At 57.4% G+C, this 16,460-nt stretch overlaps 4 protein-coding genes across 4 annotated transcripts; all 4 read left to right on the top strand.

Annotated features, from left to right (window-relative positions):
* Window positions 1–4,577: 4,577 nt before the first annotated feature.
* BKCO1_830004 (uncharacterized protein) lies at window positions 4,578–5,628 on the top strand (the record flags this gene model as incomplete). The annotated part of the gene is made up of 3 exons (XM_020279534.1): window positions 4,578–4,794; window positions 4,833–5,109; window positions 5,241–5,628. 3 exons carry the CDS (start codon window positions 4,578–4,580, stop codon window positions 5,626–5,628), a joined length of 882 nt encoding a protein of 293 aa, XP_020125606.1.
* Window positions 5,629–6,073: 445 nt separating this feature from the next.
* On the top strand, window positions 6,074–8,917 carry BKCO1_830003 (uncharacterized protein; the record flags this gene model as incomplete). The annotated part of the gene is made up of 1 exon (XM_020279524.1): window positions 6,074–8,917. One exon carries the CDS (start codon window positions 6,074–6,076, stop codon window positions 8,915–8,917), a length of 2,844 nt encoding a protein of 947 aa, XP_020125603.1.
* Window positions 8,918–10,085: 1,168 nt separating this feature from the next.
* Window positions 10,086–11,639, top strand: BKCO1_830002 (glycosyl hydrolase family 7 protein; the record flags this gene model as incomplete). Its single annotated transcript, XM_020279513.1, has 4 exons — window positions 10,086–10,160; window positions 10,234–10,840; window positions 10,897–11,123; window positions 11,178–11,639. The coding sequence occupies 4 exons, from the start codon at window positions 10,086–10,088 to the stop codon at window positions 11,637–11,639; spliced, it is 1,371 nt and encodes a 456-aa protein (XP_020125604.1).
* A 2,794-nt stretch (window positions 11,640–14,433) lies between these two features.
* On the top strand, window positions 14,434–16,065 carry BKCO1_830001 (uncharacterized protein; the record flags this gene model as incomplete). Its single annotated transcript, XM_020279502.1, has 1 exon — window positions 14,434–16,065. The coding sequence occupies one exon, from the start codon at window positions 14,434–14,436 to the stop codon at window positions 16,063–16,065; it is 1,632 nt and encodes a 543-aa protein (XP_020125602.1).
* Window positions 16,066–16,460: the final 395 nt, after the last annotated feature.

Genomic DNA, 16,460 nt, shown 5'->3' with positions numbered 1-16,460 from the left:
CTTTCATGGCGACGAGACAAAGCATGACGATAGCCTTGTACACACTCTTTCACGGGACCAGATCAACGGGCGACCTGTAATGAACGTTAAGATTTAGCAGGAGCAAAGAACGGAAATGATTAGGTTCATCTTTCATGGGGAGCATCATGCCAGCTTCAACACCTCGAGTGCTGGTATTTGTGACTTATACATACAAACTCGTACTCAAAATATGAAAGCTCAGCTCCAAGCCCGAGAGACTGATATTGGCCGCCTCAGAATAACCCCAACTCATACTTCAGCTGCGAAGTCATCATTGCGAAACCCGAAATAATTAACGCCCATTGTAACGAACAGACATATGTTTTCTTGTCAAGGCTACGACATCAATCACAGATACTTACCCTGATGGAACTCTGTCGGACGTCGAATCTAGTCCGTGTGCCTTGGAGTAACTTTCTTGCATCGTCTGGGGAGAAATAGCAGACGATTAGACGAAGGATAGCGGGTCATGAAAATATAGCATTTACAGCTATCGAAAAGTCTACTATAAAATTAATCGCGATTGCCCACGGGCCTGGACATTGGTAGAGCCTGTCTCCAGTAGAAACTTTGGTGGTTATCTAAGCTGTCGCTGGCATCTACTTAGACCACGTAGCAAATCTGTAATCGTGTTCATGGCTGCTATTCTTCTCAAGCTCCACCCCGAATTCTCGGCCTCTATCAAAGGCTGAGTCGTCAGCCAGCATCGTCTCCCAATTGCCTCCCTCATCCTCAACGCCGCCGTCATCATCCTGATGGACGGCCAGCGGCCATACACGGACGCCAATGATGGAACGAAATTGGTAATAAAGCTCGCGGAGAACCACGTAGCGAACTTTCCGCTAACGATATTGCTACCTCGCAACACGGATAGGTAGCAGGGTGTGGATTTTACAGGTGTCGAGGCACGCGGTCTACCTTGCAGGCGGGGGCGATGCGAGAACATCGGCCGGGGGAACATCGACGACATAGCGAGAGTGGAGGGGACGCCGGAGGGCGGAGACGAGTTAAGCCAATGATATGATGAGGCAATGTGGTATGTCGGAGTTTTGTGATCAGGTTGCAATTTATGTGGGGTGTTTGCTGTGTTCTGCCCTTTGGGCTCTGTCGATGGTTTCTTGGAGATGGACAGTGCTGACTCGGTGTGTACGTAGGCACGAGCTCCAATCGCCGAATGGATGCAACTCCGGATCTGAATGACATTGGCGCGCTGGCGGTGAATCTGATTCCAATGTTCTGAGCAATGTCAGCCCATTCATGAAACATGTGGTGGAGCCGGTTGCAGCCAAGACATTCAAGGCAGTCCGACTCGTTGATTCGGACTCCACGATGCGGAAGGCCGAAAAGTCGGTAGCAGATGTGCAGATATCTACCTCCAACCCAGATGATACAAGCGATCTGGCCGCGGATTCTTTTGATATGAGGAAACAAAGGTACTTGCGAAATTCAAGTATGCAATTGGCGGGACTGAACGAGGACGACGTACTATGTGTGGCGTGAAGGTCAGCCTTTGTAGTTCCAGTTACTGTCCTCTTTATGGTGTAAGATATAGCCGCTACTCTTCTTTGTCCGCGGCCGTGTCGAAGGAAATTGGCTACCTTGTTCCTCGTCGAAGCTTTCCTCCAGTCACTTCATTCTGGTAGTCCGTTCAGTAGCTTCTGATGTCTCCAGATTGCCATTGGAGACTCCAACGGTCCTACATTGAGGTTGCAACCGCTCGATGTTCCATAATGGATGGTGGCCTGTATGTCGATGACAAGGGTAAGGTCGCAGGAGCGCTCCTCGGCCTTTGCAAACAACGCATCGGCCAGAATACTCGCTTTGAAGGTACAATGGCATAGTGCGGGAAGAAGCGTCAACGCCAGCGGTGGTTGCGGAGTTCGAGAGATGGGAGGGAGGAGAGAGACCGATTGAGGCAGGTGAAAGCCGGGGGCGTTCAACGAGGTAAGCTACGAAACATATCAGTAGAAGACCCGCATAGGTCTCTCAAAGCTGTGCTTGGAGCCCAAATACTTCCATCTACTATCCAATACGTGAGTCATCGCCTGAAAGCGGGGAGTGGACCAAGTGCGAAGGGCTTACACTCAAGGTACTTCGCAGCTCTTTGTTCTAAGCGCTGTGACGGCGGAAGGAGGGCCTTTGGGGAATCAGATGAGCAAGAACAATGAATCTCGACTTATCCCTTGTTGTGTTTCATGGCACCAACGCCCACTCAGCTTTCTCAACCTGTCGATGTGACCATACGTGCATTTCCGGAAACTGGCGCCAGCCCTGGCCAAGAGTGACCGGCGCGCTCAACCCATGCGCTGCCAATGATGACCATGTCGACCCGATGCGTTTTCTTTGTAACTCCGTACAGTAGACCTGGGCGCCTGGCTGTGACTGGACGGGATGCGCATGGCTGACTGCGTACAGGAAGTCGGCGAGCGACCAGGGGCGGACGGTGTCATCTTTGCTTTGTGGTCCTGGGACACTATCGCGAGTATTAGTTCCAGTATCTGATCAAGGCAGGGTTTGTATATCCCTCCAATTGTATGTACTTTAGGCTGGAGAAGAGGTGGGAGATTGGTAAGACATTGCGCGGTGTGGAAGGGTCGGCGCCGCTGCACTCAGGCTCATCTGCTGGTAGGCAGATATGTGGAGAGACTCGAAAGTGGGCAGGGCAGAAGCTTTGTCCGGGTGTCTCTGCGAAGCCTTAGCGTTTCCTATAAAGATTGAGCCAGGGCAGTGGTGCTTTTCCTGCCTCGTGCCGGGCGATAGTCGCATTCGAATCACATCGACAGGAGCGCTTCCTGCGAGGCTATAAGGACATACTGTAGTGCCTGGCGATGAGACTGAGGATGGAATGAGATTGGGGTCTGGCTCCGTTTGTCGAGTCGACATGAAGATGTTGTGGGAAAGTGCTGAGCGGGAAAGCTGGCGGGCCAGTAGCGTGCGGCATCCGCGTGGTGAGCGCAACGCGTCTCTTGGGATGACCGCAAGAACAGTTAGAGCGCCTGGCCAAGAAGCTCGTCGCTCAGTGAGCTTGGTATGGCGCGTCCGTGGTTATGTAATGTACCTCCTTGCCGGCAGCGTGTATGCGCCGTCTCGCGATGCGACTTTTCGCTCAACTGTTGTTGGAACTGTCACTCTGAGCACAAAATACAGGGAAACGCCAACGGCAAAAGGAGGAACGATCGCAAAAACCACGCAAATTCGGCACCGCCTTGGTCTCGACAGGCATTTGCCTTCAGTGCTGTCCTGGGTGATCTGGATCAGATGCGGGTGGCGACGCAGCGCAAGCGCAGCCAGGTCCATACAGCGAACGCGCTCCATGAAGAGCTCGCCACCATCGCGACCGCCGTCTAAACTCGAAGCGCTGGTGATCGTAGTAGAGGCCAGCGCAACACCCAAGGCAAGTGAGCGCGACGCGCCGTAGCAGCAGCGAGCCCATGGCAGCACGACCTCACCACCAAGTCGGATCCGCCCATCTCTTCCTCAGTCACCAGCGCAAGGCCAGTGGATTGACGAAAAGAATAAAAGTTCGCATCAGCCTCAGACAGTGCAATAGAGGCGACACTGTGACCAGCAACATAAGCGAAGCTCAGCGGCCGCCGGCCCGGTTCCAAAAACTAGATTAATCAAGAAAAATGCTCCCGTAGGGGCGTTTCAGAGATTAAACTGAAAAGAACAGCCACTGCACTTGATCAAAGCCAAAAGGCAAAGAGAGCGTGATGAAGAGAAGAAGAAGAGATGGAGCTGGGCCGAAGGGAGGGGTTTATAAGGGACGGCGGACGGAGGCCATTGATCCGGCGGCAGCTGATCGGCCGCCGGGGCACTGGCCTGGCAACCACCCCGCTAGGCCCGAAGAGGAAGCGGTGGAAGGTAAAGGAAGCTTTGGTGATGGCGCAGAATGGAACGGTGAGGAGCATGACATCACTGTCACTACTTGCACCGCTGGAGCGTCATCACACGCGCGCAGGTCTTGCCTTTCGCGGCACTCCATGTTGGGCCTGCGGTGCAACAGGTGAAACAAACTCACTAAAGAGCTCAGCTCAGCAAGATGATCACTGTGTGGCGATATCTGAGACCGCTTGTGACTGGAGACCGCGCAGGGAGCGAAAGAAAATCAGAGGCCACCACTCTGATACTTCGCTTCGTATAGCACCTGACATTGTTGCCGTCACATCTCGTAGTTCCTTTGTAATTCTGGCTCAATGCTAGAAAATGGCCGAGGTGGTCGTAAGCTTATCAAACTGTGGCACGGCAGCCGCACATGCCAAAGCTTTGAAGCAAACCGTGGTGATTCCTTTCAAAACAATCACGGTACAGCGCATGATATGCCGCAACTTCACCCCGACCACGGAGATAACCGTAAGCAGCGACAACATATATAGCGGAGAGAAAATCCTACATGCCCAACCTCTCGATTATCCAAGCTTGAAGTCTGATGTCAGCTATCACACCAAGACTCCCCAGGTTTTGGCCGGAACCATACAACGATATAGTTCTTCCATTCTTACATGCAGCTTTCCCACGTCATGAAGTATCCTCAACAACACCGAAGAACGCGGAAAATGCCTGAGAGAGCCTGGCAGTCACTCGTTCAACATAATGACAAGGCCCATGGAGCCCTGGAGGCTCCGCCGCTTACGGCATCCGGACATCCTAACATGTACGGCCGCATCCCGTACAGATTCCCGGCGGCAGTCCGTCTTGATGGGCTTGGACTAGTATCAGATGCTCTAAATGGAGGACGTCGATGGGACGACCTCAACGTCATTGAGGACGTCCGTAAGTGGATTCGGCCAGCCACTACTCAGGAATTCTAGGCGAAAAGGCGATAGTGGACCCAGACCGCCTCTATATCGTCCTACCGGTCTCATTCGAAATGAGCCTTCACCGCGCCTACACCGTACTCGTCGTGGTTAAGCCTTGCGCCCGACACCAGTTATATCATACGGAGTGTCGGCCGAATTTACCGACCGCTGCAAGAATATCAAAATGCGCTAGGCAACGAGCAATTCAACCTGAACTTGATAGGACGTCCATGGCTTATTCGGCGAGCCACGCATTCCACATTCACTTCATAATGCTTGAAGTCCTCTGGTAGAGGGTCAGCCGCGGCACAGATCGCATGACATAGACATCAGACCGCGGCCTCGCTAGATAAGTCAACAGTACGTCCTACTCGTCTAAGCGCTGCTGCCCTTGTGCCCCGCTGACCGTTGCTTCCATAGCGAAGATATATGTAGTCCCGTCCATGATCCCCGGAGTGAGCACCAGAAGCTGTCGACGTCCTCTGCCGAATGGACGCATGCGACAATCATGGCGTACTTCTACCGATTGGACTCAGCCGGATCCCGTCCGGTTACCCACCAACTATTTGAGACGCTCATCAAGCGCAACCAAGAAGATGGCCCACTCCGCGACGATGATCTCAAGCCGGACGAGGGCCATGCGCTCGTGACTCCCGCCGAGCTAACGCTTCTCAGTCGTGATGTCTTCATTCACCTCCTGATGCGCGCCCTGCCCGACGTGTTCGGCTCTGATGGCTCCGACAACGTCCCTGACTTTCTTCCCCAGATCAGCTTGAACCCGGTTGTCAGCCCCCGGCATATGCAATAGCCGACAGCTCTAACAAGGTATCTGACTCCCACTATCAGCTAAAGACCACGTTATAAGGCATGAGAGAGGAAATACCGGCACTGAAGCGTTGCCAAAAGACGGCATGACAATGGATACCGCGGTAAAAAAGACACTGCAATCGCACATGTAAGCCACCAACACTTCCAAATAAAACAAGGCATTGTTAACACAACTCAACACCAACAGTAACAAAACAAGAACCTCCATCCGCATAGTGCTCATACAACACCATCCTGTCCAGAAACAATGGCTCCCAACCACGTCGTATATAAACCTCAAAACTTACGTCTCCTCCAAACCCAACAACCCTCCCCGACACCGATCACCATCGACACGGAGCTCGGGGCGGATTCATCTTCTTTTCCTACTCCTACAACAACTTACTTTCCACTCGACAAGCCCCCCGAGCAAAAGCTCCGCCAACATGTCCGTCCACAGCGACACGGACTCGATCGTATCCCTCTCCGACGACAACCCGGCCGGACCGGGTTTCGCCCCCTCGCGCTCACCATCCCCGACCCAACTCCCCTTTCCACTCCCCCTCCCCATCGCACGCCTCGACCCAGCGCCCACCCCCACGATCCTCGACCACTGGGAAGCCCAACGCACCTACATCGCCCTCGGCCCCACCGCCACCGACCTGAGCCGCGTCGGGGCGGCGCCATCCAACAGTACCACCACCGCTGAGACCCCAGCCTCGCGTTCCGCGGCGCGCGACACCGCTCGAGCAGTAGCTCGGGCGACGCAACAGCACGCGCTGAACGGCGGGTACGGCTGCGCCGTGCGGCTGGATGCGTGTCTGACCGCTAATCGTGGGCAAGGCGGCGAGTATGCGGCCGTTGCCGACGACATCTTGCCGCTGCTGCCGCTGCGGGCGTGGGACGCGGTGTGGTTGAAGCAGAAGCGGGATGCGCATGCGGGGGCGCCGCGGGCGGTGCTCGATTTGCTGGAGGAGCAGATGGGGTGGGCGAGCGCGGCGCGGCGGGCGGATGGGGCGGTGGGCGGGATGAGGACGGAGCGGGAGAGGAGGAGGAGGGGGGAGCAGTGCGAGTGGGATTGCGAGAGGCTGGATGGGATTGGCGAGGGGGCTGCGGACCCGGAGGGTGATGAGGCGGAGATGATGTCGAGGCCGGCGGCGTGGTATGCCAATGTCGACATGTTGGAGGATGTGACGATGGAGGTGGATGAGTGGTATCAGGACTTTGTTGAGGGGATGCGGGAGTCTTATCATGATGACAACGAGGTCATGATGGAGGACGAGGACAGCGTAAGCGATGATGGCGAGGGCGCCGATGACGATCAGATGGCTGACGATGGGGAGCACAGCGACGACAGCTCGGAGCAGAAGATCTTCAGGGGCATCCAGGACGCGCTGGAGAAGCCGACGACAGCGCACATGGCTCTCATGAATGTGCTCTGCTGGACCGAGGCGGACCTGGAGCTTATGAGCCGGTTTGCTGTCATTCCTGCGGCGACGCCCAACCTCCCTGGCACTGCATGGCACGAGCTCATGCTCCAAAGCATCACCTATGCCGGCCGCACTATTGAGGCGCTCCACAACGCTCTCCACAACCTCAAGCACCAGAACGACCTTCATGGTGTTCCGATCGGAGACACCAGCGCTATCAACCGTGTTGGAGCCATCGCCACCCTTTACAAGGACTGGCTTCTTTCCAGATCGGCCATCCTGGCTACGCACATCTCCCAGAGGCTGACCCAGATGCGGGCTGATCACGATGCCATCAAGGCTGTGCCGGCGCACGCCAGCATCCGCGAGGCCTATGCCATGATCATCCCGGCATTGATGAACGGCACCGCTGCCTCCCTAAACGGCGTGAACTTCGCCGAACAGGCCGAAGTGGTCGCCGAGAACCTCGAGGTTGACCCCTTCAGCTTCCGGGACGACTACAACACCCTATTGGGTGTGCGTTGTCTTTTGGGTCTGCTTCGGTGCGCCCTGCACTGGCGAGACCGGGCCATGTGGCTCCAGGGCAACATGAGCCAGGAGTCTGTGCATGCATATCGCACAAGGGCGATGCGTGCTGCCACGGGCCGCTGGGTGCACTGGAGCCACAAGCTGCGGTTTACACTCGACTCCGCTCAAGACGCTGCACTGGGCCTGGAGCAGCACAGCACCGCAGCCAGGGACATCCTGCGGGCTTTGCGTGGAAGTCCTGGCAGCTTTGACCTGCTCCGACTTCTCAAGCTGGCCAGGTTTGGGCGCCTCGTGGGCTTTGATGGCGGGTACGTGGCAGAGCACTTGTACTACGCAGCCTTGTGGAGCAGGAAGACGGATGCTGCGAGCAGGCACTCGAGATCGGTGATGCTCCACCATACGCCGGCTGAGATGGACTATCTGGCGGCTACGCTGCCCGGCATTGTGAAGTCGATGACCGACAGCCCGCAGTGGGGTGGGGTTGGGGAGGAGGACATGGCAGTCAGGATAGGCGAGTGGGTGGTGCCGAGCCTGAAGGAGTGGAGGAAACGGCCGTGGGACGATAGGCCTGTCGGCGCCAGCACTGTCTTGGTGCTCCACTATGCCAAGCTGGTCGAGAGGCTGGCAAGCATGCCGACGCGACTGGGAACCGCGCCCGTGTCAGGGTCCCTGGAGAGATCACTGCCGCACCTGCAATGGCAACTCCGCTATGACGACTGCGACGAATCGACTTTCCGTTCAATGGCCGATCGTTGGCAGAACGCTCGCCTCAGGCTGACTGGAAGGCTTCGGGAGTTTGTGCTGAAGTACAAAGACGCCATGGCTGAGCGTGCTTCGGCGAGCGTGGCAGCGAAGACGATCGCGTTGCTGAACGAGATTGAGGCCACGCATCCCCCTGGCGCCGTGGTTGTCCAGAGGCTGCAGGAGCGTCGCCTGCTGTCCCCCGAGGCGTACAGAGGCCTCTGCTTGGCGGTGAATCAGGGCTCGGAGGACACGATCTATGGCTTCTTGCGGATCAACCGCGATGTTATGATCCGAGTCTCCCAGCTGATGATGAAGCAGGCAACGGAGACGGTCTTGTTGCGCATTGGCACTCCGGACCGGGACATGAAGTTGAGCTTGCACCACCTGAACCACCGCAACTGGGTCTCGCCGGACAAGAGCAGCGCGGAGTATCAGGAGCACCGGCTCATCATCGCCGACTGGGATGACCTCGTCCGCGCCGAGTTGATCCTGACCCACGTGTGCGAAATTGTCGGTACCGCCTGGAGGCCCCTTCCGGCCTATGTTGGGCGGTCATTGATCCAAGCGTTCGACGACTTCTGTCCTTGAGGCTGGCGGCGCTGATCGGGGGGAAATCAGGAGAGTGGTGGCATTTGCCATTGAGGCAGATGGGCAGTCAGGAGACGGATGATGGGTGGCTTTTGTGAAGGTGTCCCGACTTGGTATCGTTTCGCATCCGGCTGGCGTTTATTAGCTTGGTAGCATGTCCTGTCGTTGCAATTGAGCCGTTGACAATTTATTGATGTTCCACCGTGACATGGGCAGCGTGATGTCTCGGATGGGGAGACGATCTGCGACTGCAGTGCAATCTGTTTGAGTTTGAGGAGACACCGGCGCCCATCACTGCCGGGCACGTCTCAAATATCCCCCCCTCCCCATGGCTAAATGCAGGAACACGTGCGGCATGGGCGGGCCCTGGCGGGTAAGTCTCAGATTCTGCGGGGGTGCAGCGCTGGGATCGCTGGCGGCGCCCCTTACCCCACAAGAAGGCTAAATGGACCTCACCACCCCGACCGGCTGCTGTGGCATGATTGGAAGACGATAGGCCCGACTGGGCGGAGCGCGTCCTGTTCTGGCCCGGCTGAGATTGGGGCCGCGCGTGATGCGTTGGCCGGCGCCCCTCTGTATACGAGCCGGCAGGCCGGGGAGGGCGCAGCCGCCAAGGGCGCTCCGTGGCTGGGTTGAGGTCATGGTCGCGCGGGCTGTGGAGCAGTGGCGAGAGGGTAGAGGTGACTGGTGTGGGGCGGCACTGAGGACCGACGTGCACGCATCCCCTCGCTAAACCCTTCGCGGCCACGCGGAGTCCCTCTCGCCGGATGCCCGCCCCGCCTGTCCCCTCGCTAGCCGTGAAACAGCAGGCTCGCTGGCTCCTCCATCTCGCTTGCCTCTCTTTCCGCCAATCATCGCCGCCCGGGCCCTGAATGAAACGTGCCGCCGTCCGTCCATCTTCCCACCTCACTTCTTCGCGCCCCGGCATGGGACGAGCCTCCCGCTGCTATACCGCCCGACTTCAATCACCCGCCCTGCAGGCAATCTGGAGCTGCCAGCCCTCGCCGACGGTCCGCCAACCCGCCGCCCGATGCGGTGGCGACTGATAGGAAACATTCGAGAAGACTTCGGTCAGGAACAGGCACTGCGCCAGCTATAAAACACACAATGGCGACATCCGATTCAGTCTGCATCCAGCACCACCACATTCACTTCGACATCTTCCACCATGCTTACCCAGGCAGTGCTCGCAACCCTCGCCGGTCTGGCTGCCAGCCAGCAGGTCGGCACCCAGAAGGAGGAGGTATGCTCTCTCTCTCTCTCCCACTTACTCTCAAAGCCGCAAAGACACGGCGCGCTGACACCGACTTCTGCAGGTCCACCCCTCCCTGACCTGGCAGACGTGCGCCTCGGGCGGCAGCTGCACCACCAACCAGGGCGAGATCGTGGTTGACGCCAACTGGCGCTGGGTGCACAACACCGAGGGCTACACCAACTGCTACACCGGAAACACGTGGAACGCCGACTACTGCACCGAAAACGAGGCTTGTGCCGCAGCCTGCGCTCTGGACGGCGCCGACTACGAGGGCACGTACGGCGCGACCACGTCGGGCGACGAGCTGAAGCTCAACTTCATCACCTCCAGCACCCAGAAGAACATCGGCTCGCGCATGTACCTCATGGAGTCGGAGACCAAGTACGCCGTGCACAAGCTGCTCAACAAGGAGTTCACCTTCGACGTCGACGTGTCCAACCTGCCGTGCGGCCTCAACGGCGCCGTCTACTTCGTCTCCATGGACGCCGACGGCGGCATGGCCAACTTCCCCGACAACAAGGCCGGCGCCAAGTACGGCACCGGCTACTGCGACAGCCAGTGCCCCCGCGACCTCAAGTTCATCGAGGGCCAGGCCAACGTCGAGGGCTGGACGCCGTCCGAAAACGACAGCAACGCCGGTGTTGGCGGCCTTGGCTCTTGCTGTGCTGGTACGATACACTTCCCTCCTTCTCCATGACAGTGACTGACTCTTCCTTGCCAACAGAGATGGACATCTGGGAGGCCAACTCCATCTCGTCCGCCTACACGCCGCACAGCTGCAAGACGGTCGCGGCCCACTCCTGCAACGGCGACGACTGCGGCGGCACCTACTCGGCGACGCGCTACGCCGGCGACTGCGACCCCGACGGATGCGACTTCAACTCGTACCGCCAAGGCGTGACTGACTTCTACGGCCCCGGTTTGACCGTCGACACCAACTCCCCCATCACCGTACGCTGCCCCTCTCCCTTACTCACCCCCGCAACCCACTAACATGTCCTCCAGGTCGTCACGCAATTCATCACCGACGACGGCACCGCGTCTGGCACGCTTTCCGAAATCAAGCGCTTCTACGTGCAAAACGGCAAGACGATCCCCAACTCGGAGTCGACCGTGTCTGGCGTCAGCGGCAACTCGATCACGGCCGACTACTGCGACGCGCAAAAGGCGGCGTTCGGCGACACGACGTCGTTCCAGGACCAGGGCGGCATGGCGTCCATGTCGCAGGCGCTCAACGCCGGCATGGTGCTCGTCATGAGCGTGTGGGACGACCACCACAGCAACATGCTGTGGCTCGACAGCAAGTACCCCACCGACGCCACCGACGACACCCCCGGCGCCATGCGCGGCACCTGCCCCGTCGATTCGGGCGACCCAGCCGTCGTCGAGGTCGAGAACGCGGACGCGTCCGTCATCTACTCGAACATCAAGGTCGGCGACTTGAACAGCACCTTCACTGCTTCTTAGAGGCCGGAAGAAAATTCGCCTGGTGGGGAGAGAGTTTGTAAATAGGGGCGTGATGGGAGATGCGGAGCAGGTGATGTGGGTTGATGATGGTCGCATGGATGCTGGATGACGATGATGATTTGCGAAACGGAAAAAAACGCAAAACCAAATATGAACGCTCGTTTTGGAGGACGAATGACGGGATGCGGTTTGTTATGCTTCTTGTATGTACCTTGATGATTCAGATTGTCGTTTGCTGGACCGGGGAGAGGGGAAATCAGAAGACCATCGTTTCAGTTTTTCAGTAGAAAGATTGCAATTGATTTTCTGGCTAAAGCTACCTTTCTGCGCACACTTCACAAACGGCAAATAAGGGTACTGTGCTGCTAACGATGACATGAGCACAATGCGAAAAGACAAATGAAGAACCTGTGGCCAAGAAACCTTTTTCAACTTTCTCTACTTAATCCCGACATCCGGTCTGCATTGAAACCTTCATCGTTAACGTAACTGAATTTCCGACCCTGAGCACATAAACTCTTCCTTGATGTCTCCCCTTTTCACTTTGAACTGTGAACACAATGTTGATTGTGGAGACTGCTGCCTTTACTTCGCCTCAGCACCCTGCGCCTAATAAGATCGTGCCCGAACATGGCACTATCGAAGTGCTGGACCAGTTTTGGGTATTGGTCTCCTTTCTATTGTGTCTAGGCCTCGATGTGTGAGCCCTGTTGCTCTGGTGGGCAGTCCTCCAAGGAGTGATTGTCGGGGTGGCCTTGCTGATGTTGTCGAGATCCTCCTTCCTCTTGCAAATGTCAAACTAATGCTTGTCATTCACGGCCCCGAAGTGCGTGTTGAGTTGGGCCCCATTCCTAAAACTTTGGCGGCGATTCTTCTGAACCAAGCTATATGGGCGGCCAAAGTCTCGCTTATCACGACAATTGAAGGGGACTTTGGCGAGATCCATCGTTCCCAAAAGTTCCGACATATGTCGAGGGGACCAGTGGTAACTAAATACGGGTTTTTGATAAGGATCTTCAAAGGGTAGCGGGCGTTAGACGCTGCTCGATGAGGGCGATTCCAAGAGGTGCACTACGAAGAGCTTGAAGGGGGTAAGTGTGGGCAGTAGTCGTGGATAGCCTAGCTGCATCTATCCGGGACTCTTTACTCAGGCCATCGATAATTGAGCACGTTTTGGGATTAGAACCCAGTGCCTTCATCGTCCTGCAGTTCAACTACCTCGAATATTTGAACACTGATAGGGGGGTACCTTGTCAACGAAGGGAAGACTTGTACCGGGCCCGGCAAGCTTGTCTGTTGCTATCTCATCAATGAATGTGGAAGCACGAGGCAGGGAAAGCCCAAAGTCAACGGGTGCTCTTGTAGGGGTAAGTGGTGTTGAGCTGGTGGGCGACGGGGGGCAGCCAAGTGCGAGAAAGTGCACGATGGCACCATCGCGCCAGATGTAACACTTTCCGCTGGGGAGCGGCTGCGGTTCTAACCACCTGGGATTTTGCATGCTTATGAACAGCTCTGATGCCATCCAGGCTGGCGCGCCGTACCGTATATAAAGTGAGCTGTGGTTGATCACTCATCACACTGTGCCAGCCGAGTTTCTTCTTTTCCATGGCAATTCCAAAGTCCGAGAGTACGGGCTGTTTCAATCTGGTGGTCCCAGCGGAGAGTCGTACGAACACATTTGTTGGTTGGATGTCTCTGTAGAAGATTGGCTAGGGTTGGGGATGCCCGATGGTGGGTCTACCCGTCTTGCCATACTGAGAAACAAAAGGGCGCTGTCGACAAGGGAGGCGTAAGCGTCCCAAATCGTCCGGTTCGGGGAGGTGCTTCCCCTGCTGGCGTCGATGAGGTGCCTCCAACATTCTTGCAGATTGCCGCAGCGGTAGTACTCAATGCGACATCCACCGGGCGGCGGTCGACGTATAGACACAATCAAAAAGCTCGACGAAGAGAGGAGTGCCGCAGTATGACTTTTTAGTCCTAGTAAGAATTTTCAGCGCATTTTCGCGTACAGTCCCGAGTCCCAGGTTGAGGATTTTCACGGCGACTGGGATGGAGGTGCCGGTCGAGCGGCCGTAAGCGGCTTTGATACGAGAGCGCCTGCCTACATGGATGTCTCGCTTTACAAACAGTCGGGGCGGGTGCTGGCTCATCATGTAAGACGACGCGGTATGCGATGTGCTGGAAAATTGTGGCGATGACGAAGTTGGAGTACGGCCAATCCGTTGCGACCGGCGATGGGGGTGCAGAGAGAGAAAGGCGGGCGTGAGAGAGGTGTTGCAAGCACTCCCTGACTGCGCCTTCCACATCATCCACCGCCCGCGCGGCTGGACTGGAAAGACCACCGTCATCCAGCTCACCCCCGATCATCGGTGCCCATCCTTCGAGCCCTGCGTCAGCCTCATTTCTCGCCATCCGCAACGAGCGCTAGAGACCGCTTTCTCTCCCTGCCACGCCATCCCATCTCACAGTGTCGCACTGGCTACGAAGCCAAGCCTGTCGCCGCAAGCCCCTCAACGCACCCAGCGTACCAGATGATGATCCCATCCGCCGAGTTCGATCAAGAAGATGCAATAATAGATACAGCGGATCGAGGGCGCCAGATGGGTGCAGCGGAGTCGCACACGCTCGGGCACGGTCTGGGGGGATATTGGGTGATCCTGCGGCACAACAATATGAGCGAAGCAATAACACAAGCCCTCTTCCGTCTCGAAAGGCAGAGAATGGCTCAGTGACTGACGTTGTGCTGTACAGTAACACCCACCCCGTACGTACACAACGGACGTATCCACGAACAATGCATTCAGCCTCTGCCGTACATAAACCCCTCTCCTCACTCCTCAAGCCCTCTACACTTCGCTCTGAGGCTCTCCCAAGACCGACAACCTACGAGCTCCAGACCGAAATGTCTTCTTCACCCAACAGACCCAACGCTGACCCCCCACCGGGGGACGACACCGTCGACGCCGGCCCCCCCACAGCCGAACCCCCTCCCACCCGCGAAGACACCTCACCCACGCTGTCCTCTTCACCTTCCCCTACCCTCATCCCCGTTCCGTCCACCTCCATCCCCCTTCCGCCTACCCCGCCGCCCCGCTACCGCACCACCCTAATCCGCAACGCCCTGACCCACGCCCTCCCCCCGCTCCCCGACCCCTCCGACGCCGACACCGCCGCCGACAACAACGAGGACAACAGCAACCTCCCCCACTGCCCCATCTGCCTGAACCCATACAGCGACGACACAGCCGCGCTGCCATGTAAGCACGTCTTCGACCGCGCGTGCATCAAGGAATGGCTGCAGGAGAACAACTCGTGTCCGATGTGCCGGGCGGCGGCTTGGGAGGAGGAGGAGGAGCCGGCGTCGACGGCGGGCTCGCGGCGGGGGAATTGGACCCTGCGGGATAGGAGGATTTTGCAGGATATGGTTTTGGCGCTGCGGCAGATGCAGGAGAGGGAGCGGCAGCGCGGGCGTCGCGGTCGTGGGACCGTCCACACGGCGCTTCTGAGGGCGAGGAGGGAGGGTGAGGATGATGATGATGGGGCCGCAGGTGGTGCGGGTGTTGTTGTTGGTGGGCAGGCTGATCAGCCGGACGATGGTGGCGTAGGTGATGGTGATGATGGTGAACAGGCTAATCAGCAGGATGATGGTCAGATGCCACAGCAGGACGACGACAGCGACGACGATTACGGCGACGACGAGCACGGCGACGATCAGCCGCCGCCGCCTCCGCCGCAACAGCAATACGACGACCCCTCCCGCCCCATGGCACCCACCGTCCCCGGCGGCCCCCATGACACCGTCATCGTGCCCGGCATGTTCATCCCCGCTGGCGGCTGGCGCATGCCGCACTGGCGCTGCCACATGTGGCGGTCTCCGCATAACGCCCTCAGCACCGTTCAGGTGATTGCGCACCGCGCCCGTTTCGGGCCCGGGCCGAGCGACGAGGAGCGCGCGCGCGCGGAGAGGCTGAGGGCGCGGGACAACTGGTTGGCTACGCAGGGCCGGGCCGAGCTGCTGCTCGTGGACATCGAGCGCATGGCTTTGGCGATGGGTTGCGTCGATGATATCAGGATCCGGTCGAGGCGCATTTGCGATGTGGTTGCAGTCATGCTGGGCCATGCGGCGCAGTTCCGGGGCCGTGAGGCTGTGCCCGCTGCGCTGTTTATGCTGCTGGTTACCGCCGCGTGGACCGAGCTGAGGAGACAGGCGAGGGTGCGGAGGGAGACGGGACTCAGGGCGAGTGTGAGGAACCTGTTCCGCCGCGCGAGGTCGGTGCGGGAGATGGATGATGTGGATGAGCGCGAGTTCGAGGACGACGGCGAATCGATGCCGGAGGGTATGGATGTGGCTGCGGATCTGGCAAGGCGGATGGTCAATTCGCTGCTGCTGGTGCGTGAGGCTGTCGCCGTTGGACACGAGGTGTAATCACTTCAAAGGACTGGACGCAAAACACACTTTCTGGATTGCGTGATTAGAGTAGAGCTGTTGGGTGGCATGATTGTCTTATGCAGGATAAAAAGAATAAAAAAAAAACAACCAGTCGGAGTATGCCAATTGGCATGCTTCGATTGCGTATGTCACAACCGCCTACATGAATTCATTTGCTTGTGTATAGTCTAATCGAACACAAACAACAGCTAACATACATTAAGCCTGTCTCTTAAATTATGAATCTCCCTTCTTCTCGCATTCTTCAGCAATATAAACATTTTGCATTTTGCATACCACTATATATTTTCCCATTCCCATTGCCGCAATAATCGCAAAGCTTCATCGTATAGCAAAGGCCGCCCTTAATACCATACATTCCCCCCCCCCGC

The sequence above is a fragment of the Diplodia corticola genome (genome assembly GCF_001883845.1).
Source record: "Diplodia corticola strain CBS 112549 chromosome Unknown scaffold83, whole genome shotgun sequence".
Taxonomy (NCBI): domain Eukaryota; kingdom Fungi; phylum Ascomycota; class Dothideomycetes; order Botryosphaeriales; family Botryosphaeriaceae; genus Diplodia; species Diplodia corticola.
The sequence above is the reverse complement of the archived record's forward strand: the minus strand, read 5'-3'. Positions and strand labels throughout refer to the sequence as shown.